Source organism: Oncorhynchus keta, chromosome 28 (assembly GCF_023373465.1).
Source record: "Oncorhynchus keta strain PuntledgeMale-10-30-2019 chromosome 28, Oket_V2, whole genome shotgun sequence".
NCBI classification, from domain to species: domain Eukaryota; kingdom Metazoa; phylum Chordata; class Actinopteri; order Salmoniformes; family Salmonidae; genus Oncorhynchus; species Oncorhynchus keta.
The window spans coordinates 25,740,456-25,758,441 of record NC_068448.1 but is presented as its reverse complement, the minus strand read 5'-3'; the positions used below and the strand labels follow the sequence as shown (position 1 = coordinate 25,758,441).

General features: G+C 41.8%; 1 protein-coding gene across 5 annotated transcripts in view; it reads right to left on the bottom strand.

Moving 5' to 3' along the window:
• Window positions 1-17,986, bottom strand: part of LOC118360920 (vitamin D3 receptor A) — a 100,264-nt gene that overhangs the window by 7,081 nt on the left and 75,197 nt on the right. For all 5 annotated transcript variants that reach the window (XM_052485207.1, XM_035740490.2, XM_035740491.2 and 2 more), the window contains 5 exons: window positions 10,929-11,113; window positions 10,614-10,713; window positions 9,842-10,025; window positions 3,008-3,162; window positions 154-270 (listed from right to left, as the gene is read on the bottom strand). In XM_052485207.1, the coding sequence (XP_052341167.1) occupies window positions 154-270; window positions 3,008-3,162; window positions 9,842-10,025; window positions 10,614-10,713; window positions 10,929-11,113 (741 nt within the window). The remainder of the gene's footprint in view (window positions 1-153; window positions 271-3,007; window positions 3,163-9,841; window positions 10,026-10,613; window positions 10,714-10,928; window positions 11,114-17,986) is intronic.

The window sequence follows — 17,986 nt, the reverse complement described above, 5'->3', positions numbered from 1 at the left end:
GGGAGGAGAGAGAGGCCCTTAAAAGGAGGGGTGGAGAGAGGGGAATGCACACAAAAATACCATACAAACAGATGCTGTACATGTGCGCACAAACATGTACAAAAGCATGCAAAGCACACTAACAAGCACACATGACAGCGAGCGGGTAGATACCTGGAGACAGCAGGCAGATGGCCATGAGCAGCACGTGTTCCTCCTCATGGAGCTTGAGTTTCTTCAGGCCCACCTGGAATTTCACCAGTGGCTCCAACAGGTCCAGAGTGTGACCCGCTACAGGGAGGGGCCGACAGTGGGTTAAGTGTGTGCTCATTGTGGTTTGACAAGGTCCTCCATATTTATTTGGACAGTGAAGCTAAAATGTTTACATTTGTCTCGATACTCCAGGTACACTAAGTACTTGGACAAATTCACTTAGTGTATTAAAGTAGTCAAAAGCGTAGTGTTTGGTCCCATATTCCAAGCACACAATGACTAAATCAAGCTTGTGACAAACTTGTTGAATGCATTTGCAGTTTGTTTTGGTTGTGCTTTGTATTATGCTTTGCCCAATAGGAACTAAATGGTGAATAAATGTCATTTTGGAGTCACTTTTATTGAAAAATGAAATGAGATGTTTCTGAACATTTCTACATTAATGTGGATGCTGCCATGATTAGGGATAATCATGAATGAATCTTGAATAATGATGATTATACCCCAAAATAATAAAGATAATCTCCCCCCTAAAATGCTAACCTCTCACCATTACCAATAACAGGGGGGGGAGGGGGGGTGTATGGTCTTTATGCCTCTAACATTCTCACTCATCCGCGTTGCGTTGTGCCTGAAAGCTCTTAGCCGTGGTATATTGGCCATATACCACACCCCCTCGGGCCTTATTGCTCAACTATTCCAAATCAAGGTAGCATCTACATTAAAGCTGCAATATGTCCGTTTTTGGGCGACCAGACTAAATTCAACTTAGAAAAGTATGTTATAGATCTGTCATTCTCATTGAAAGCAAGTCTAAGAAACGGTAGATCTGTTTTATGTGTGCCATTTCTAATTCCCGTTCTTAAGCTTTGTTTTTGCGTCTTTTACTTTCGGGTTTGTACACCAGTTTTAAACTGCGGAAAATATAATTCACAGCGGTTTACATGGTACAATGATACACTATGCTTCTTTCATCACAAACCAAAATTTGGAAAAACTATTCGAATTTTAGCAACAAAGAAATTGTGGAGCAATTTCTGTATAGTGCATTCAGAAACATTTTCTAATCTTATTTGCAATAAAAGTGACTCCAAAATGATAATTCCTTATTTGCCATTCATTTTTATATTGGGCACAACCAAAACGAACAGCAAATGCATTCAACACGTTTGTAGAGTCACAAGCTTGATGTAATCATTGTGTGCTATGAATATGGGACCAAATACTAAAACTCTTGACTAATTTAATACACTATAAGTGAATTTGTTCAAATACTTACGAATTATTCTGTTTTGTTACAGCCGTATTCTAAAATGTAAAAAAATATTTATCTTCCTCCTCGTCAATCTACATACACACAATACCCCATAATGAAAAAGCGAAGAGGTTTGTAAATGTATTAAACATAAAAAACAGAAATACCTTTATTTACAAAAGTATTCAGACCATTTGCTATGAGATTCAAAATTGAGCTCAGGTGCATCCTGTTTCCATTGATCATCCTTGATGTTTCTACAACTTGGGAGTCCACCTGTGGTACATTCAATTGATTGGACATGATTTGGAAAGGCACACACCAGTCTATATAAGATCCCACAGTTGACAGTGCATGTCAGAGTAAAAACAAAGCCATGAGGTTGAAGGAATTGTCCGTAGAGCTCAGAGACAGGATTGTGTAGAAGCACAGATCTGGGTAAGGGTACCAAAACATTTCTGCAGGATTGAAGGTCCCCAAGAACACAGTGGCCTCCATCATTCTTAAATGGAAGAAGTTTGGCACCACCAAGACTCTGGCCACTCCTCAGTTAAAGGCACATGACAGCCTACTGGGAGTTTGCCAAAAGGCACCTAAAGGACTCTGACCATGAGAAACAAAATGATCTGGTCTGATGAAACCAAGATTGAACTCTTTGGCCTGAATACCAAGCGTCACATCTGGAGGAAACCTGGCACCAGCCCTACAGTGAAGCATGGTGGTGGCAGCAGCATCATGCTGTGGGGATGTTTTTCAGCGGCAGGGACTGGGAGACTAGTTAGGATCGAGGCAAAGATGAACGGAGTAAAGTAGAGAGATACTTGATGAATACCTGCTCCAGAGTGCTCAGAAACAAACTGGGGCAAAGGTTCCCCTTCCAACAGGACAACGACCCTAAACACACAGCCAAGACAACGCAGGAGTAGCTTCGGGACAAGTCTCAATGTCCTAGAGTGGCCCAGCCAGAGCCCGGACTTGAACCAGATCGAGCATCTCTGGAGAGAACTGAAAATAGCTGTGCCGCGACGCTCCCCATCCAACCTGACAGAGCTTGAGAGGATCGGCAGAGAAGCATGGGAGAACTCCCCAAATACAGGTGTGCCATGCTTGTAGCGTCATACCCAATAAGACTGGAGGCTGTCATTGCTGCCAAAGGTGCTTCAACAAAGTACTGAGTAAAGGGTCTGAATACTTATGTAAATGTTATATTTCATATTTTTTTATTATACATTTGCAAACATTTATAAAAAACACTTTTTGCTTTGTCATTAAGGGGTAGTGTGTGTAGATTGAGGAAACTATTTAATCCATTTTAGAATAAGTATAACTTAACAAAATGTGGAAAAAGTCACGGAGTCTGAATACCAGTGCTTCCATTTCTAAACAGTAAAACAGATATGAAAATACCCTAAAATAAAAGGTGGCATTCTTGCACAGTTGCTTTAAATGAAACATTTGATCTCAAAACCAAAAAGATGGGAGTATAGAGCCAAATTTAAACATGCGGCGGGGAGTGTACGTACAGTGTGTAGAGTGTGTGTGTGTGTACATGTATTTCACCCTTGGTGACGTCCTTGACGCAGTACTTGAAGTCAGCACCACCACCACAGCTCCAGGACATGTCCTCTAGGTTGAAGGACTGGTTGGAACGCAGCATGATGATCTCGATGGCACTGGATTTCAGCAGGGCGATCTGGTCCTCAGCAGTCAGCCCTCTGGAAACACACAATAAATGTATTGAGCCAAACATGCAGATTGACAGGGTGCCCTCACCCCATCATACACAGAGGGCCTTATCTGCTTTTACTTTACCTGATGAGAAACTGTGGCAATAGCAACCTATTTCTCCCAATGTGAAATTCATTCCAGATTTGATGGCAGAGACAGTGTTTCATTGGTACCAAAAGATGAGGGAATCGGCATAACAACAATCAAAGGCTGGAATCTTACAGCACATTGGGCGATGTCATTCTTCTATTTCCAAACTAAACCAAGTAGTTCTTAACCTTCAAACTGGAATTGCCTCATTGTCATTGTCTGACAAATATGTAATTGCCATCTTTTGCTCGTTTCTATTTTTTTGTACACACAGATGAATTAATTGAATGAGCACTGTTTTCTAGAGTTTTTTAAGGGAGGGGGAGACCGGAAAGGACAGGTAGTACAATTAATTTTATGGTTACCGGGACAACAGCGTTCCATGGTGCACTGCAGCGTGTGCTTCACTTAAATGCTATTGGAGGCATGAGCACACAGGCTTTACCTCATCCAACCTTCCATATTCACACACCGGTACGAAGGTTAACACCAAACTAACGGGAAACTCTATCCGCTCTGCCTCTGTGCCTATTCCCTTCTTATGATGAGTGATCATGAGCCTGACAGCCTTTGTTAGTGTGGCTAACACACAGCCAGCCAGGTTATTCTAAACAGATCCTCCGACACAAAGGGAATCCTGAATACATGCAACACTGACTGACATGGCTAGAAATGGAGATCTGTTTACACCTGTGATCTAACCCTTCGTCACAAATACAGGATAATATATATATAATAATATATAGTATAATAATATATGCCATTTAGCAGACACTTTTATCCAAAGTGACTTACAGTCATGTGTGCATACATTCTACGTATGGGTGGTCCCGGGAATCGAACCCACTACCCTGGCGTTACAAGCACCATGCTCTACCAACTGAGCTACAGATTCAGCCATTTTACCTGAATGATTTCTAAGACCGAAGTCTGAATAACGTTTCTTACCCATTTCGGTTAATTTGATTAAAAAACAAGCATATAGCCTCCCCTCCTCTCAATAAAGGCAGTTGTTTTTGTCCTGCCCAATGCAAATCAAACTATCACCTGTGTCGAATACAACATGTGTAGACCTTACTGTGAAATGCTTACTTAAAGCTTTAACCAACAGTGCAGTTCAAGAAAGAGTTAATAAAATATTTACCAAATAAATACGAGTAAAAAAATAATAAAAAGTAACAAAAATAACAACGGTGCTATATACAGGGTGCCCCGATACGAATTGGAGTGGGTCTAGGGTATCCGGGAGGATGCTGTTGATATGAGCCATGACCAGCCTTTCAAAGCACTTCATGGCTACTGACGTAAGTGCTACAGGGCGGTAATCATTTAGGCAGGTTACCTTAGTGTTCTTGGGCACAGGGACTATACTATGGTGGTCTGCTTGAAACATGTAGATATTACAGACTCAGTCAGGGAGAGGTTGAAAATTTCAGTGAAGACACTTGCCAGTTTGTCCGCGCATGCTTTTTCCCTTTGTAGTCCGTAACAGTTTTCAAGCCCTGCCACATCCAACGAGCATCAGAGCCGATGTGGGAATTCAATCTTAATCCTGTATTGATGCTTTGCTTGTTTGATGGTTCATCGGAGGGCCGAGCAGGATTTCTTTTAAGCATCTGGATAAGGGTCCCGCTCCTTGAGCTCGATGCGGATGTTGCCTTTAAACCATGGCTTCTGGTTGGGATATGTACGTACAGTCACTGTGGGGACAATGTTGTCAATTCACTTATTGATGAAGCCGATGACTGAGGTGGTATACTCCTCAATGCCCTTTGATGAATCCCGGAACATATTCCAGCCTGTGCTAGCAAAACAGTCCTGTCACATAGCATCCACGTCATCTGACCACTTCCGTATTGAGCGAGTCACTGGTACTTCCTGCTTTAGTATTTGCTTGTAAGCAGGAATCAGGAGGATATAATTATGGTCAGATTTGCCAAAACGGAGGGCGGGAGAGAGCTTTGTATGCATCTCTGTGTGTGGAGTAAAGGTGGTCTAGAGTTTTTTCCCCCCTCTGGTTGCACATGCTGGTAGAAATTAGGTAAAACAGAAGTAAGTTGCCCTGCATTAAAGTCCCTGGCCACTAGGAGCGCCACCTCTGGATGAGCATTTTCTTGTTTGCTTATGGCCTTATATAGCTGGTTGAGTGCGATCTTAGTGCCAGCATCGGTTTGTGGAGGTAAATAGACGGCTACGAATAATATAGATGAGAATGCTCTTGGTAGATAGTGTGGTCTACAGCTTATCATAAGGTACTCTATCTTAGGCGAGAAATACCTCGAGACTCCTTTAAAACCTCTTATGGATAGGGGGCAGCATTTTCACATTTGGATAAAAAGCGTGCCAAGAGTAAACTGCCTCCTACTCAGTCCCAGATGCTAATATATGTATAGTATTAGTAGTATTGGATACAAAACACACTGAAGTTTCTAAAACTGTTTGAATGATGTCTGTGAGTATAACAGAACGCATATGGCAGGCAAAAACCTGACAAAAAAATCCACCAGGAAGTGGGAAATCTGAGGTTTGTAGGTTTTCAACGCTAACCCTATTGAATATACAGTGGGATATGGGTTATCTTGCACTTCCTGTGGCTTCCACTAGATGTCAACAGTCTTTAGAACGTTGTTTCAGGCTTCTACTGTGAAGGGGGGCTGAATGGGAGGGGAATGAGTCAGAGGTCTGCCAGCAGCCTCGGTCTCGTGACGTGCGGTTCCATTGCTTTTCTACAGAGAAATGAATTCTCCAGGTGGGACATTATTGAACATTTATACATTTAAAAAATCCTAAAGATTGATTCTATACATCGTTTGATTTGTTTCTACGACCAGTAATATAACTTTTTGGAATTTTCGTCCGACATTTCCGCTGGACTTGCCCGCGCCTTGTGGGTTTCGATTTGTTTACTAAACGCCCTAACAAAAGGAGGAATTTGGACATAAATGAAAAACTTTATGGAACAAATCAAACATTTATTGTGGAACTGGGATTCCTGGGAGTGCATTCTGATGAAGATCATCAAAGGTAAGTGAATATTTATAATGCTATTTCTGACTTATGTTGACTCCAACATGGTGGATATATTCTTGGGTTGTGTATGTCGTCTGAGCGCCATACTCAGATTGCATGGTTTGCTGTTTCCGTAAAGTTAAAAAAAAAATCTGACACAGCAATTGCATTAAGGAGAAGTATATATTTAAAATCTGTGAATAACACTTGTATCTTTTATTAATGTTTATTATGAGCATTTCTGTGATTTGATGTGGCTCTGTGCAAATTCACGGGATGTTTTGGAGGCAAAGCCAAATGTAAACTGAGGTTTTTGGATATAAATATGAACTTGATCGAACAAAACATACATGCATTGTGTAACATGTTGTCCCGGGAGTGTCATCTGATGAAGGATATCAAAGGTTAGTGATTCATTTTATCAATATTTCTGCTTTTTGTGACTCCTCACTTTGCTTGGAAAAATCGCTGTATGCTTTCTGTGACTATTTGCTGACCTAACAATGATATGTTCTGCTTTCGCCGAAAAGCTTTTTTGAAATCAGACACTGTGGTTGGATTAAGGAGAATGTTATCTTTAAAATGGTGTCTAATACATGTATGTTTGAGAAAATTGAATTATGAGATTTCTGTTGATTGAATTTGGCACCCTGCAATTTCATTGGCTGTTGGCTGTCTAGGACTGGGGTTTCGCTAGAGGAACCGCAGTCCTAGACAGGTTAATATTAGACATTGCGCACCAGCTGTTATTGACAAAAAGACACACACCCCCACCCCTCACCTTACCAGACCTAGCTTCTCTGTCCTGCCCATGCATGGAAAATCCTGCCAGCTCTATATTATCCATGTCGTAGTTCAGTCAAAACCCGGTGAAACATAAGATATTACAGTTTTTAAATGTTCCGTTGGTAGTATAATCTTGAACATAGGTCAACCATTTTATTTTCCAATGATTGCACGGTGACCAATAGAACAGACTTCGCCTACGAAGTCTCAGTAGGCAGCCCGAAACCCCCCTTTTCTCCGTCTTTTCTTCACGCAAATGAAGGGATTTTGGCCCGTTCCTGAGAAAGCAGTATATCCATTGCATTGGACTCAAGTAGTCAAGACTATTGATAAGGGTTTGGCTCGTGACACCTCTTTGAAATAAGTCTTAAATCATCAAAACTTTATTAAACTAATCAAGTTTGGGATGTGCGTAAAAAACCCTTGGGAAAGTATTCAGACCCCTTGACTTTTTTTCACATTTTGTTACATTACAGCCTTATGGGCTGTCGTTTCTCTTTACTTATTTGAGCTGTTCTTGCCATAATATGGACTTGGTCTTTTACCAAATAGGGCGGGCTGTCTTCTGTATACCCCCATACTTTATCACAACACAACTAATTGGCTCAAACGCATTAAGGAAAGAAATTCCACAAATTCACTTTTAACAAGGAACACCTGTCAATTGAAATGCATTCCAGGTGAGCACAAATGCACACTTATGAAGATGGTTGAGAGAATGCCAAGAGTGTGCAAAGCCATCAAGGCAAAGTGTGGCTACTTTAAAGAATCTCAAATATAAAATATATTTTGATATAATAATTTAACGGATTCATACACGAACAAACAGAGCACAAAATGTAATCAAAATGTTGTTTTAAAGTGTCCTATAGTTTCCTTATATAAGTACGATCAGCAATGTTTTGTATTTTTGAAAATATTTAACCATATTTAACAAAGCACTAACTTCTTTTTAAACTGTTACCGGGCTACCTTCAGACGAGTCTTGTGAGCATCTTAGAGCAAAATAACCAACGTACGTGTTGGTGGGAGTCTCACCTTTCCATAGAGGGGTCATATTAGTGTGTAGCCCAAACTGTTCGGACGCTACAGACAGAAGTTGGCAGAGTCCCGTGACGCTTGTTGGGGTTGTAGAGCAAAATGGAGAACACCATTGTGTTTGTGACACGTAGGCCAAACCGTTCGGATGTTTTCATGAGAAGACCGATTTTCGGGACAAACACCACTGTAGCTTGGCCACCTTCCACCACAGATGTGAAAGGCCGCCATTTGCGGATGCGGTGGATTGAGATGCAGCTCATGCAAAAAAACATAACTCTAGTTTAGACAGATTTTGTTGGGGATATTTATTATAATGCTAATTAGATTTCCACTTTAGATGGTGTAGAAATATACCAAGTCACTACAAAAATAACTCAGTTGCCGGAGACGAAGGAAGCCGCCAATGGTGACTTTAAAACAGTTACAAAGTTTAATGGCTGGGATAGGAGAAAACTGAGGATGGATCAACAACATTATAGTTAGCGAAATAATTACTAACCTAATTGACAGAGTGAAAAGAAGAGAGCCTGTACAAAATACATATATTCCAAATCATGCATCCTGTTTGCAACAAGGCACTAAAGAAATACTTTTTGTCCTGATTACAAAGTGTTAACACATTTTCAAGTGGTGGCTGCATCATGTTATGCTTGTAATCATTAAGGACTGGGGAGTCGTATTTTTTAAGAATAGAATAAATAAATGGAACAGACCTAAGTACAGGCAAAATCCTAGAGGAAAACCTGGTTCAGTCTGCCTTCCAACAGACACTGGGAAATGAATTCACCTTTCAGCAGGACAATAACCTAAAACAAAGCCAAATCTACACTGGAGTTTCTTACCAATGAGACAGTGAATGTTCTTTAGTAGCCAAGTTAAAGTTTTGACATGAAAATCTATAGCAAGACCTGTTTGTCTCGCAATGATCCACGACCAACTTGACAAGCTTGAATAAATTGGAAAATAGTAAATGGGCAAATGTTGAATAATTCAGGTGTGGAAAGCTCTTAGAAATGTACCCAGAAAGTCTCTGAAAAGGGTGCTTCTGGAAAGTATTGACTGAGGTGTGTAAATACTTATGTAAATTAGATATCGATACATTTGCGAAAATTTCTAAAAACATGTTTTCACTTTGTCATTATGGGGTATTGTGTGTAGATGGGTGAAAAATATATATACTTAATCCATTTTGAATTCAGGCTGTAACAACGTGTAGAATAAGTGATGTATGAATACTTCTTGAATGCACTGTGCATCTGGGGAGCAGATGGATAGTGAACCTTTACTGAACTGGTGAATACTCTGTTCCAGTGTATTCCAGGAATACCACTGAGCCATAGGTCTTTATTAAATGCCTTACATACATAATAACACACTGTACCAAAGCATGTAGCTATGCAATTACCGCAATTAAGTCATCCACCCACAAACAACTATTACAAGCTTAATGGACAGTAGAAGCCTAACTAAGATCCAATTTCAGATTGAAAGGTTGTTGTGTAATGGCCTAATTAAAGATATATGGTGAAGCAATCATGTGTCCTACACAATCCTTTTAATGTACTATATTAAGGCTCCTGGGCGAAGTTTCCACTACGTACAGATATAGGATCAGCGTCCCCTTCCCCAATCGTAAACTTTAACATTAGTGGGGGGAAAAACAAAACTGACCCAAGACCAGAATCTAAGGGCAACTCCACCCCACACCTTTAGTAGGCACACGGTATGCTAGAGTCCCACCTGAAGCCAGGAATCATCTTAGCGAAGCCGATGACCTTCTGGATGCTGTAGCTGACCAGGTCAGCCAGGTGGGGCAGCATAGAGTGCTTGGAGCCATCATCCTCACTGGAGTCTGGGCTGCCTGCACTGTCCTGGTACATCATCAACAGACTGCTGAAGTTCATCAGCTTGGTGTCCACAGACTCTACATACACAGAGAGAGATAGACAGAGAGCGAGAGAGCGATACAGAAACACAGAGAGAGCGCGAGAGACAGAGCGAGAGACACAGAGCGAGAGAGAGACAGAGAGAGTGAGAAAGAGCGCGAGAGTGAGAAAGAGAGAGAGTTAGAGAGAGACAGAGCGAGCAGAAATATAATAGTTCATGGGGAATGTAAAGAAATGGTTGCTAAAAGAAGCAACAGGTTTACAATGAAAGGTACTGCCCATTATGCCATTATGTAGTGTAGAAGTAAGGCAGGGACACACGTGTTGTTAAAGAACCTTGGTACACATGGACACTATATGTTTGAGAGATTTTTTTAAAAAGACACCCAAGGCAGGCATTTTATAAAAGCAAAATGTATGGTACACAGCAGCTGTGTAACAAACCTCAGTGTGGTGTGATTGTGAATTTTTCCACAGCCAAGTTATGGCCTTTGGTTTCACCCTATCACTGTAAGGAGACCTTTGAGACGTTTAATGCCAACACATCTTGCTAATGGAAAATGTGATTGTGGTGCATGTATACTGTGTGTATGAGTGCTATATGTGCGTGAGCATGTGTCCCTCACCTGGTGAGTGGTTGAAGGAGTCTGAGGAGGCATCTGACAGAGAGTGAAGGGAGGCTGCACGACTGGCACTTCGTGTTACTGGGCCCTCTCGCACTGGGGGCTGCAAACACATACAATTAACATAATGCAACATATTTTGATTTGTCTTGGAACGTGCACATAGAAGTGATTAATAAAACAGACCCATAATCACTTGAAATGAGAATGGTAAAACATTACATTAACATCATGCAATATCTGTGGTTTAGTATATAAAAACAATATTGCAAAAAAAGGGAGGACGTGAGCGGCTCGGCTAGTTTGACCAGTACTGACCCTGAAGCATGAGAAGTCAGAGTAGGAGTTATCATAGGTCTTGTGGTGGGCCTCCACCAATGAGGCGATGACCTGGCTCTGCTCATTGTTCAGCCTAGGTCTCAAGGCCTCCCGCGCCGCCTCTTCCTCCTTCCTCTTCTGGATCAGGTCCTTCTTCCTCTGCACCTCCTCATCTGTGAGGATGACTGGGGCAGAGAGAGGCGAGGGGGAGACGGGTAAGAAGAGGAGCGGTGGGGGAGAGCGAGAGAAGGAAGAACACAGCTGCCTCACACAGGAGCCTCAGATCTACTGACAACCGTGTTCGTTAAGTGACTGTCACTTGCTGTTTTCTTCACACAAACAGCAGCTAGCGATGCGAGACTCTAGAATGTCAAGGAGAATACCATAAGCACCACGAGTGCTGCAGTGTAATCTGAGCCGTGCTGTTTCTCAAACTAATCGGACAGACAAGAATAATTTTACATGCCAATACACCATGTGTCAAACTCATTCCACAGAGGGCAGAGTGTCCGTTTTTTCTTTTGCTCCTCCTGTGTACTTGATTGATGAATTAAGGTCAATAATTAATAAAGAACTCCCCTCACCTGGATGTCTAGGTCTTAATTGAAAGGAAAAAACAAAAACCCGCAGTCCTCCATGGAATGAGTTGATACCCCAAAACTAGAAGATGATGCACAAAGCAATGGATGAATCAAATCAAAATAGAACTGTACCAGACAGAGGCTCACAACTACAAAATAGAACTGTACCCGACAGAGGCTAACAACTACAAAATAGAACTGTACCCGACAGAGGCTAACAACTACAAAATAGAACTGTACCCGACAGAGGTTAACAACTACAAAATAGAACTGTACCAGACAGAGGCTAACAACTACAAAATAGAACTGTATCAGACAGAGGTTAACAACTACAAAATAGAACTGTACCAGACAGAGGCTAACAACTACAAAATAGAACTGTACCAGACAGAGGTTAACAACTACAAAATAGAACTGTACCAGACAGAGGCTAACAACTACAAAATAGAACTGTACCAGACAGAGGCTAACAACTACAAAATAGAACTGTACCAGACAGAGGTTAACAACTACAAAATAGAACTGTACCAGACAGAGGTTAACAACTACAAAATAGAACTGTACCAGACAGAGGTTAACAACTACAAAATAGAACTGTACCAGACAGAGGCTAACAACTACAAAATAGAACTGTACCAGACAGAGGTTAACAACTACAAAATAGAGCTGACTCCTTTTAGTCGACTGATCGATTGTTTGATCGATAGGCTGTTGGTCGACCAATATTATTTTAGTCGAGCAGTCGTTATATATATATATACACAGTACCAGTCAAGTGTGGACACACCTACTCCTTCAAGGGGTTTTCTTTACATTGTAGAATAATAGTGAACACATCAAAACTATGAAATAACAAAGAGAATCAGAACCCAAAAAAGTGTAAAACATAAGTAGCCACCCTTGGCCTTGATGACAGCTATCCACACTCTTGGCTTTCAACCAGCTTCATGAGGTAGTCACCTGGAATGCATTTCAAATAACAGGTGTGCCTTGTTAAATTTGTGGAATTTCTTTCCTTATTAATGCGTTTTGGCCAATCAGTTGCATTGTGAAAAGGTAGGGGTGGTATACAGAAGATAGCCCTATTTGGTAAAAGACCAAGTCCATATTATGGCAAGAACAGCTCAAATAAGCAAAGAGAAATGACAGTCCATCATTACTTTAAGACACAATGATGAAACTGGCTCTCATGAGGACCATCACAGGAAAGGAAAACTCAGAGTTACCTCTGCTGCAGAGGACAAGTTCATTAGAGTTAACAGCCCCAGAAATCACCAATTAACTGCACCTCAGATTGTAGCCCAAAAAAAAATATTAAGACACATCTCAACTGTTCAGAGAAGACTGAGTGAATCAGGCTTTCATGGTCAAATTGCTTCAAAGAAAACCACAATCAAAGGACACCAATAAGAATAAGAAACTTCCTTGGGCCAAGAAACCCAAGCAATGGACATTAGACTGGTGGAAATCTGTCCTTTGGTCTGATGAGTCCAAATTTGAGATTTTTGGTTCCAACCGCCGTGTCTTTGTGAGACGCAGAGGAGGTGAACGGATGATCTACGGATGTGTGGTTCCCACCGTGAAGCACAGAGGAGGTGAACGGATGATCTACGGATGTGTGGTTCCCACCGTGAAGCACAGAGGAGGTGAACAGATGATCTACGGATGTGTGGTTCCCACCGTGAAGCACAGAGGAGGTGTGATGTGCTTTGCTGGTGACACTGTCTGATTTATTTCAAATCCAAGGCACACTTAACCAGCATGGCTACCAGAGCTTGGGACACAAGACACCCGTCTGATCCACGCCTGTCTCAATGGACTAATCCATTGTGGAGACCGCGGGGATGGCACACCAACATCGACCGTTCCTATCATTTTCTGATCTACAATGTTTGTTTGGTTACGGTCATTTCTGTTCATGCGTTCAATATATTATTAGTCTTTTACCGTTGTCATTTTCAGAGTGAACACGTTGTTCGAGGACCGCACAACCTAGGAGGAGCAAGTTGGTTTATTTCATTCCATTTAGGAGTTGTCAATATAGTTGGACTTTTGTTTGTGGTGCTCCTGTCAATGTTGAGTAAGGACACACCGGGGATTATGCATAGAAGTATGCCCAGGCTACCTGGCTTGCGCACAAATGTGTGCCCATTTGGGGATCTGATATCTGAAATATCTTACCAGCTATCTTGGTAACCACTCGGCGTGAAAGGAGAAAAAGGTATTGCTCTTATCTGGTGGAAACGTCATAAAATAGGCCTACCTGATTACTTCTTATCCCTGGCACAAATAGCCTAAGTATAGAGCTCACTGGACAGGAAACTGAGGACCCAGAATATTTTATACAAATGTTGCAAGTTTGCTCGTGCCAGCTTCAGGCCAGACCCAAGTTCCATGTTTCAGGCCATGTGTAGCCAATGTTTTTACCAGGATATTTTCTACCTGCAGGCTGCAAGGTTAATTATTGTTGGCTTTAATGTAGGCTATTTTAACATAGTTGGCAATGACAATAAGTTATTTTATTAAAACACATAGGGTGTGTCTATTTAGGGAACAATAATGTTTAAAAATGTAAATCAAGCGATTGGTCGAAAGAACAAACTACTCTAGGTTGCCCAGGATATAGACAGTGTATACATATATAGTCAGGGACAGCTTTACTGCACACTAGTAAATAAATAGAAACTAAGCTAATTTTAGTTTCAATGATGAAACAATAAATCAGACAGACTAACTGCTAAATGGGGCGGCAGCGTAGCCTAGTGGTTAGAGCGTTGGACTAGTAACCGGAAGGTTGCGAGTTCAAACCCCTGAGCTGACAAGGTACAAATCTGTCGTTCTGCCCCTGAACAGGCAGTTAACCCACTATTCCCAGGCCGTCAAAATAAGAATATGTTCTTAACTGACTTGCCTGGTTAAATTAAGGTAAAAAAAATAAAATAACTGTAAATAACTAGCAATAAAAAGCTAAAAGCCTTTCCTGAATGTGAATAGGGCTGAGAAATGTCAGGGACCTCATGATATCACTATACTTAGGTGCCAATATATATATTACGATTCTATGTGGATTGCAATTCAATACTGTTATTTTATTGCGATTCTGCTGCTCTTGAACTACTTGTTACTTTTATTTCTTACCCGTATCTTTTAAAGCTGCATTGTTGGTTAGGAGCTCGTAAGTAAGCATTTCACTGTATGGTTGTATTCCACACGTGACTAATAACATTTGATTTGATGTTTCAAACACCATAATATAACCAAAAGTTATATTGTGATTGTCAAAACGATACAATATATCGTCAAAAATAATACCCCAATATGCAACTATCGATCCCCCCCATCACAAAATGGGAATCATCTTCATGGCAGGGCAATCTTGTCATGCCTGATGTTTTCTACAAACTCCTGCACACTTCATTAGCAAAAAATGTATTTTACCACCCATGTCAGAAAATGTATTACGCAACAGTAAAACAAATGTTGCCCGTTTCACACATGGACAGATAGAATTCCTGCTAAATCAAGTTTGTCTGCCATTAACAGCAGCTGTGGTCAAATACATTATGTTTATCACTTGCCAATAGTCTTCACTGAACAGCAGATTGAAGGAAACATACATGATGTAGGTGATAAAACCAAAACACTTTAGGAGCTGACTAACCACAACCAGGCATCTGGTTTGTGTTATATGCTAGCTTTTGGACTAGTCCACTGCAGCTAAACATTTTATTTAATCTATTGCCATATTTAAGGATTATCAACAATGGCAACAACATACAGTAACACTGTTCAGAACTAGAGTTGGACCAGCTTTACTCTATGATAGAATCTTATTTTACTACTGCTGCCTGGCTGACATCAGGCCAGAATGGGACACCGAGTAGCCCATCTAGCATGGCATAGTCAGAAGGACCACCGCCGCAGCCAGGCAAGCGTGTTGTAATTTCCCAGAGTTCACCAGCAATAGTCTGCTGTGCTGTCTGGATAGTATTTCACAGTGCCTTTTTGTTTGGATGGCACAGCGGTAAAGTGTGAGACAGCGGAGGCCAGAAAATTGAGCTGTTTACCACAAAATTGTTCACATTTATTCATTAGCCTCATGCCTGGATCGACATGGCAGAGGACTGAGCTGCAGGGTGAGAGAGAGGATTAAGAAATAACAAAAGAAGGAGAGAGAAGGCAAGAGAAAGAGAAAAAGAAAGGAGGAGAGAAAGGAGAGAGAAAGAAGGCAAGAGAGAGAAAGATGAGAAGAGAGCAAGGAGAGACCAGAGAGAAAGATGAGAAGAGAGCAAGGAGAGAGCAGAGAGAAAGATGAGAAGAGAGCAAGGAGAGAGCAGAGAGCAAGGAGAGAGCAGAGAAAGGAGAGAGAGAAAGATGAGAAGAGAGCAAGGAGAGAGCAGAGAGAAAGGAGGGAGAGGAGAGAAGGCGAGAGAGAAAGATGAGAAGAGAGCAAGGAGAGAGCAGAGAGAAAGGAGGGAGAGGAGAGAGCAGAGAGAAAGATGAGAAGAGAGCAAGGCGAGAGCAGAAAGAAAGGAGATAGGAGAGAAGGCAAGAGAAATGGGAGAAGTAGAGCGAGTAAGAGGAAGGAGCGGGAGAGAGAACGAGCGAATGAGGAGAGAAAGAAGTATAAATAGGAGAAATAAAAGGAGAGGAAAGGAGAGCAAAGGAGTAAGAGAGCAGAGAGGGAGAAGGATATAGGAGAAATAAAAGGAGAGGAAAGGAGAGCAAAGGAGTAAGAGAGCAGAGAGGGAGAAGGATATAGGAGAAATTAAAGGAGAGGAAAGGAGAGCAAAGGAGTAAGAGAGCAGAGAGGGAGAAGGATATAGGAGGGAAAAGGAGAGCAAAGGAGTAAGAGAGCAGAGAGGGAGAAGAATATAGGAGGGAAAAGGAGAGCAAAGGAGTAAGAGAGCAGAGAGGGAGAAGAATATAGGAGGGAAAATGAGAGCAAAGGAGTAAGAGAGCAGAGGGAGAAGGATATAGGTGGGAAAATGAGAGCAAAGGAGTAAGAGAGCAGAGAGGGAGAAGGATATAGGAGGGAAAAGAAGAGCAAAGGAGTAAGAGAGCAGAGAGGGAGAAGGATATAGGAGGGAAAAGGAGAGCAAAGGAGTAAGAGAGCAGAGGGAGAAGGATATAGGAGGGAAAAGGAGAGCAAAGGAGTAAGAAAGCAGAGAGGGAGAAGGATATAGGAGGGAAAAGGAGAGCAAAGGAGTAAGAGAGCAGAGAGGGAGAAGGATATAGGAGGGAAAAGGAGAGCAAAGGAGTAAGAGAGCAGAGAGGGAGAAGGATATAGGAGGGAAAAGGAGAGCAAGAGTAGAGAGAAAGGTGAGAGGAGAGTAAAAGAGAAGGGCAGCAGAGAGAAAGAGGGGGAGAAAGAGAGGAGAGAGAAAGAGGAGAGAAGGCAAGAGAGACTTGGTCAGAGTGAGGGAGGCAGCAACGATGTGAATTTGTAAGCGACTCTATTAACAGAGCTGATAAAGTGCGAGGGAGAGACGCTCTAGCAGGTGTAGGAAGGGCCTTGTGGTGTGAGTAATGTGAGCAAGTGATACAGGAGCAAGGATGAGGGAGAGAGAGACAGCAACCAACCAAACTTGCGCTAGTGTACTAACTTCTAGTTTGTCACAGCTAGTTTATTTATCATTCAATATGATTATGTGGTACCTGTTTTGACTGCATCAAACTGAGAGAAGCTAGCTAGCTAGGCTAACTAAGGCATCGTGCGCTTTCCCCTTGTCCTACAGATCCAAATAACACCTCTATTCAAATTATTAAGTAGCAGCATACCTGTTGGCTCTTGGTTGTTGTAGCATATCCTTCATTTTAATTCCATTTTCCATTGATTAGATAATCTTGTAACTTGCTTTGCCACACGGGGCGGCAGGGAGGGAGTGGTTAGAGCGTTGGACTAGTAACCGCAAGGTTGCAAGTTCAAACCCCCGAGCTGACACGGTACAAATCTGTCGTTCTGCCCCTGAACAGGCAGGGAGGGAGTGGTTAGAGCATTGGACTAGTAACCACTGTTCCTAGGCCGTCATTGAAAATAAGAATTTGTTCTTAACTGACTTGCCTGGTTAAATAAAGGTAAAATAAATAAATAAACACAGGGAGGCGCTATGACTGTAGTTTCGCTTTGACTTGTGAGTGGTCGACAACAAGCCACTGCATAGGACATGGCGACATTCAGTTAACGTTTTATCCACAACTCTGTCCATCGCCATTGTAATCTGTGAAGCCAAAATGTTCCCAAACGGAAGATTTAAACTATTTTCTCGGGGAGCGGACATCGACTCTAGGGTGTTAATACTCTGGGTCAGGATATTGTTAATATCACCACAACTACTACAATCCCTCTATTACTCAGAGAAAGTAAGGTAGGAGGCACCTCCATGCAGAATGAGCACAGAGGCGCTATTCCTGGCAACCCTGCAGCTTAAGGGAGCATGAGTAATTGTGTACTGCTCACTGATTTGGCAGGCTGCG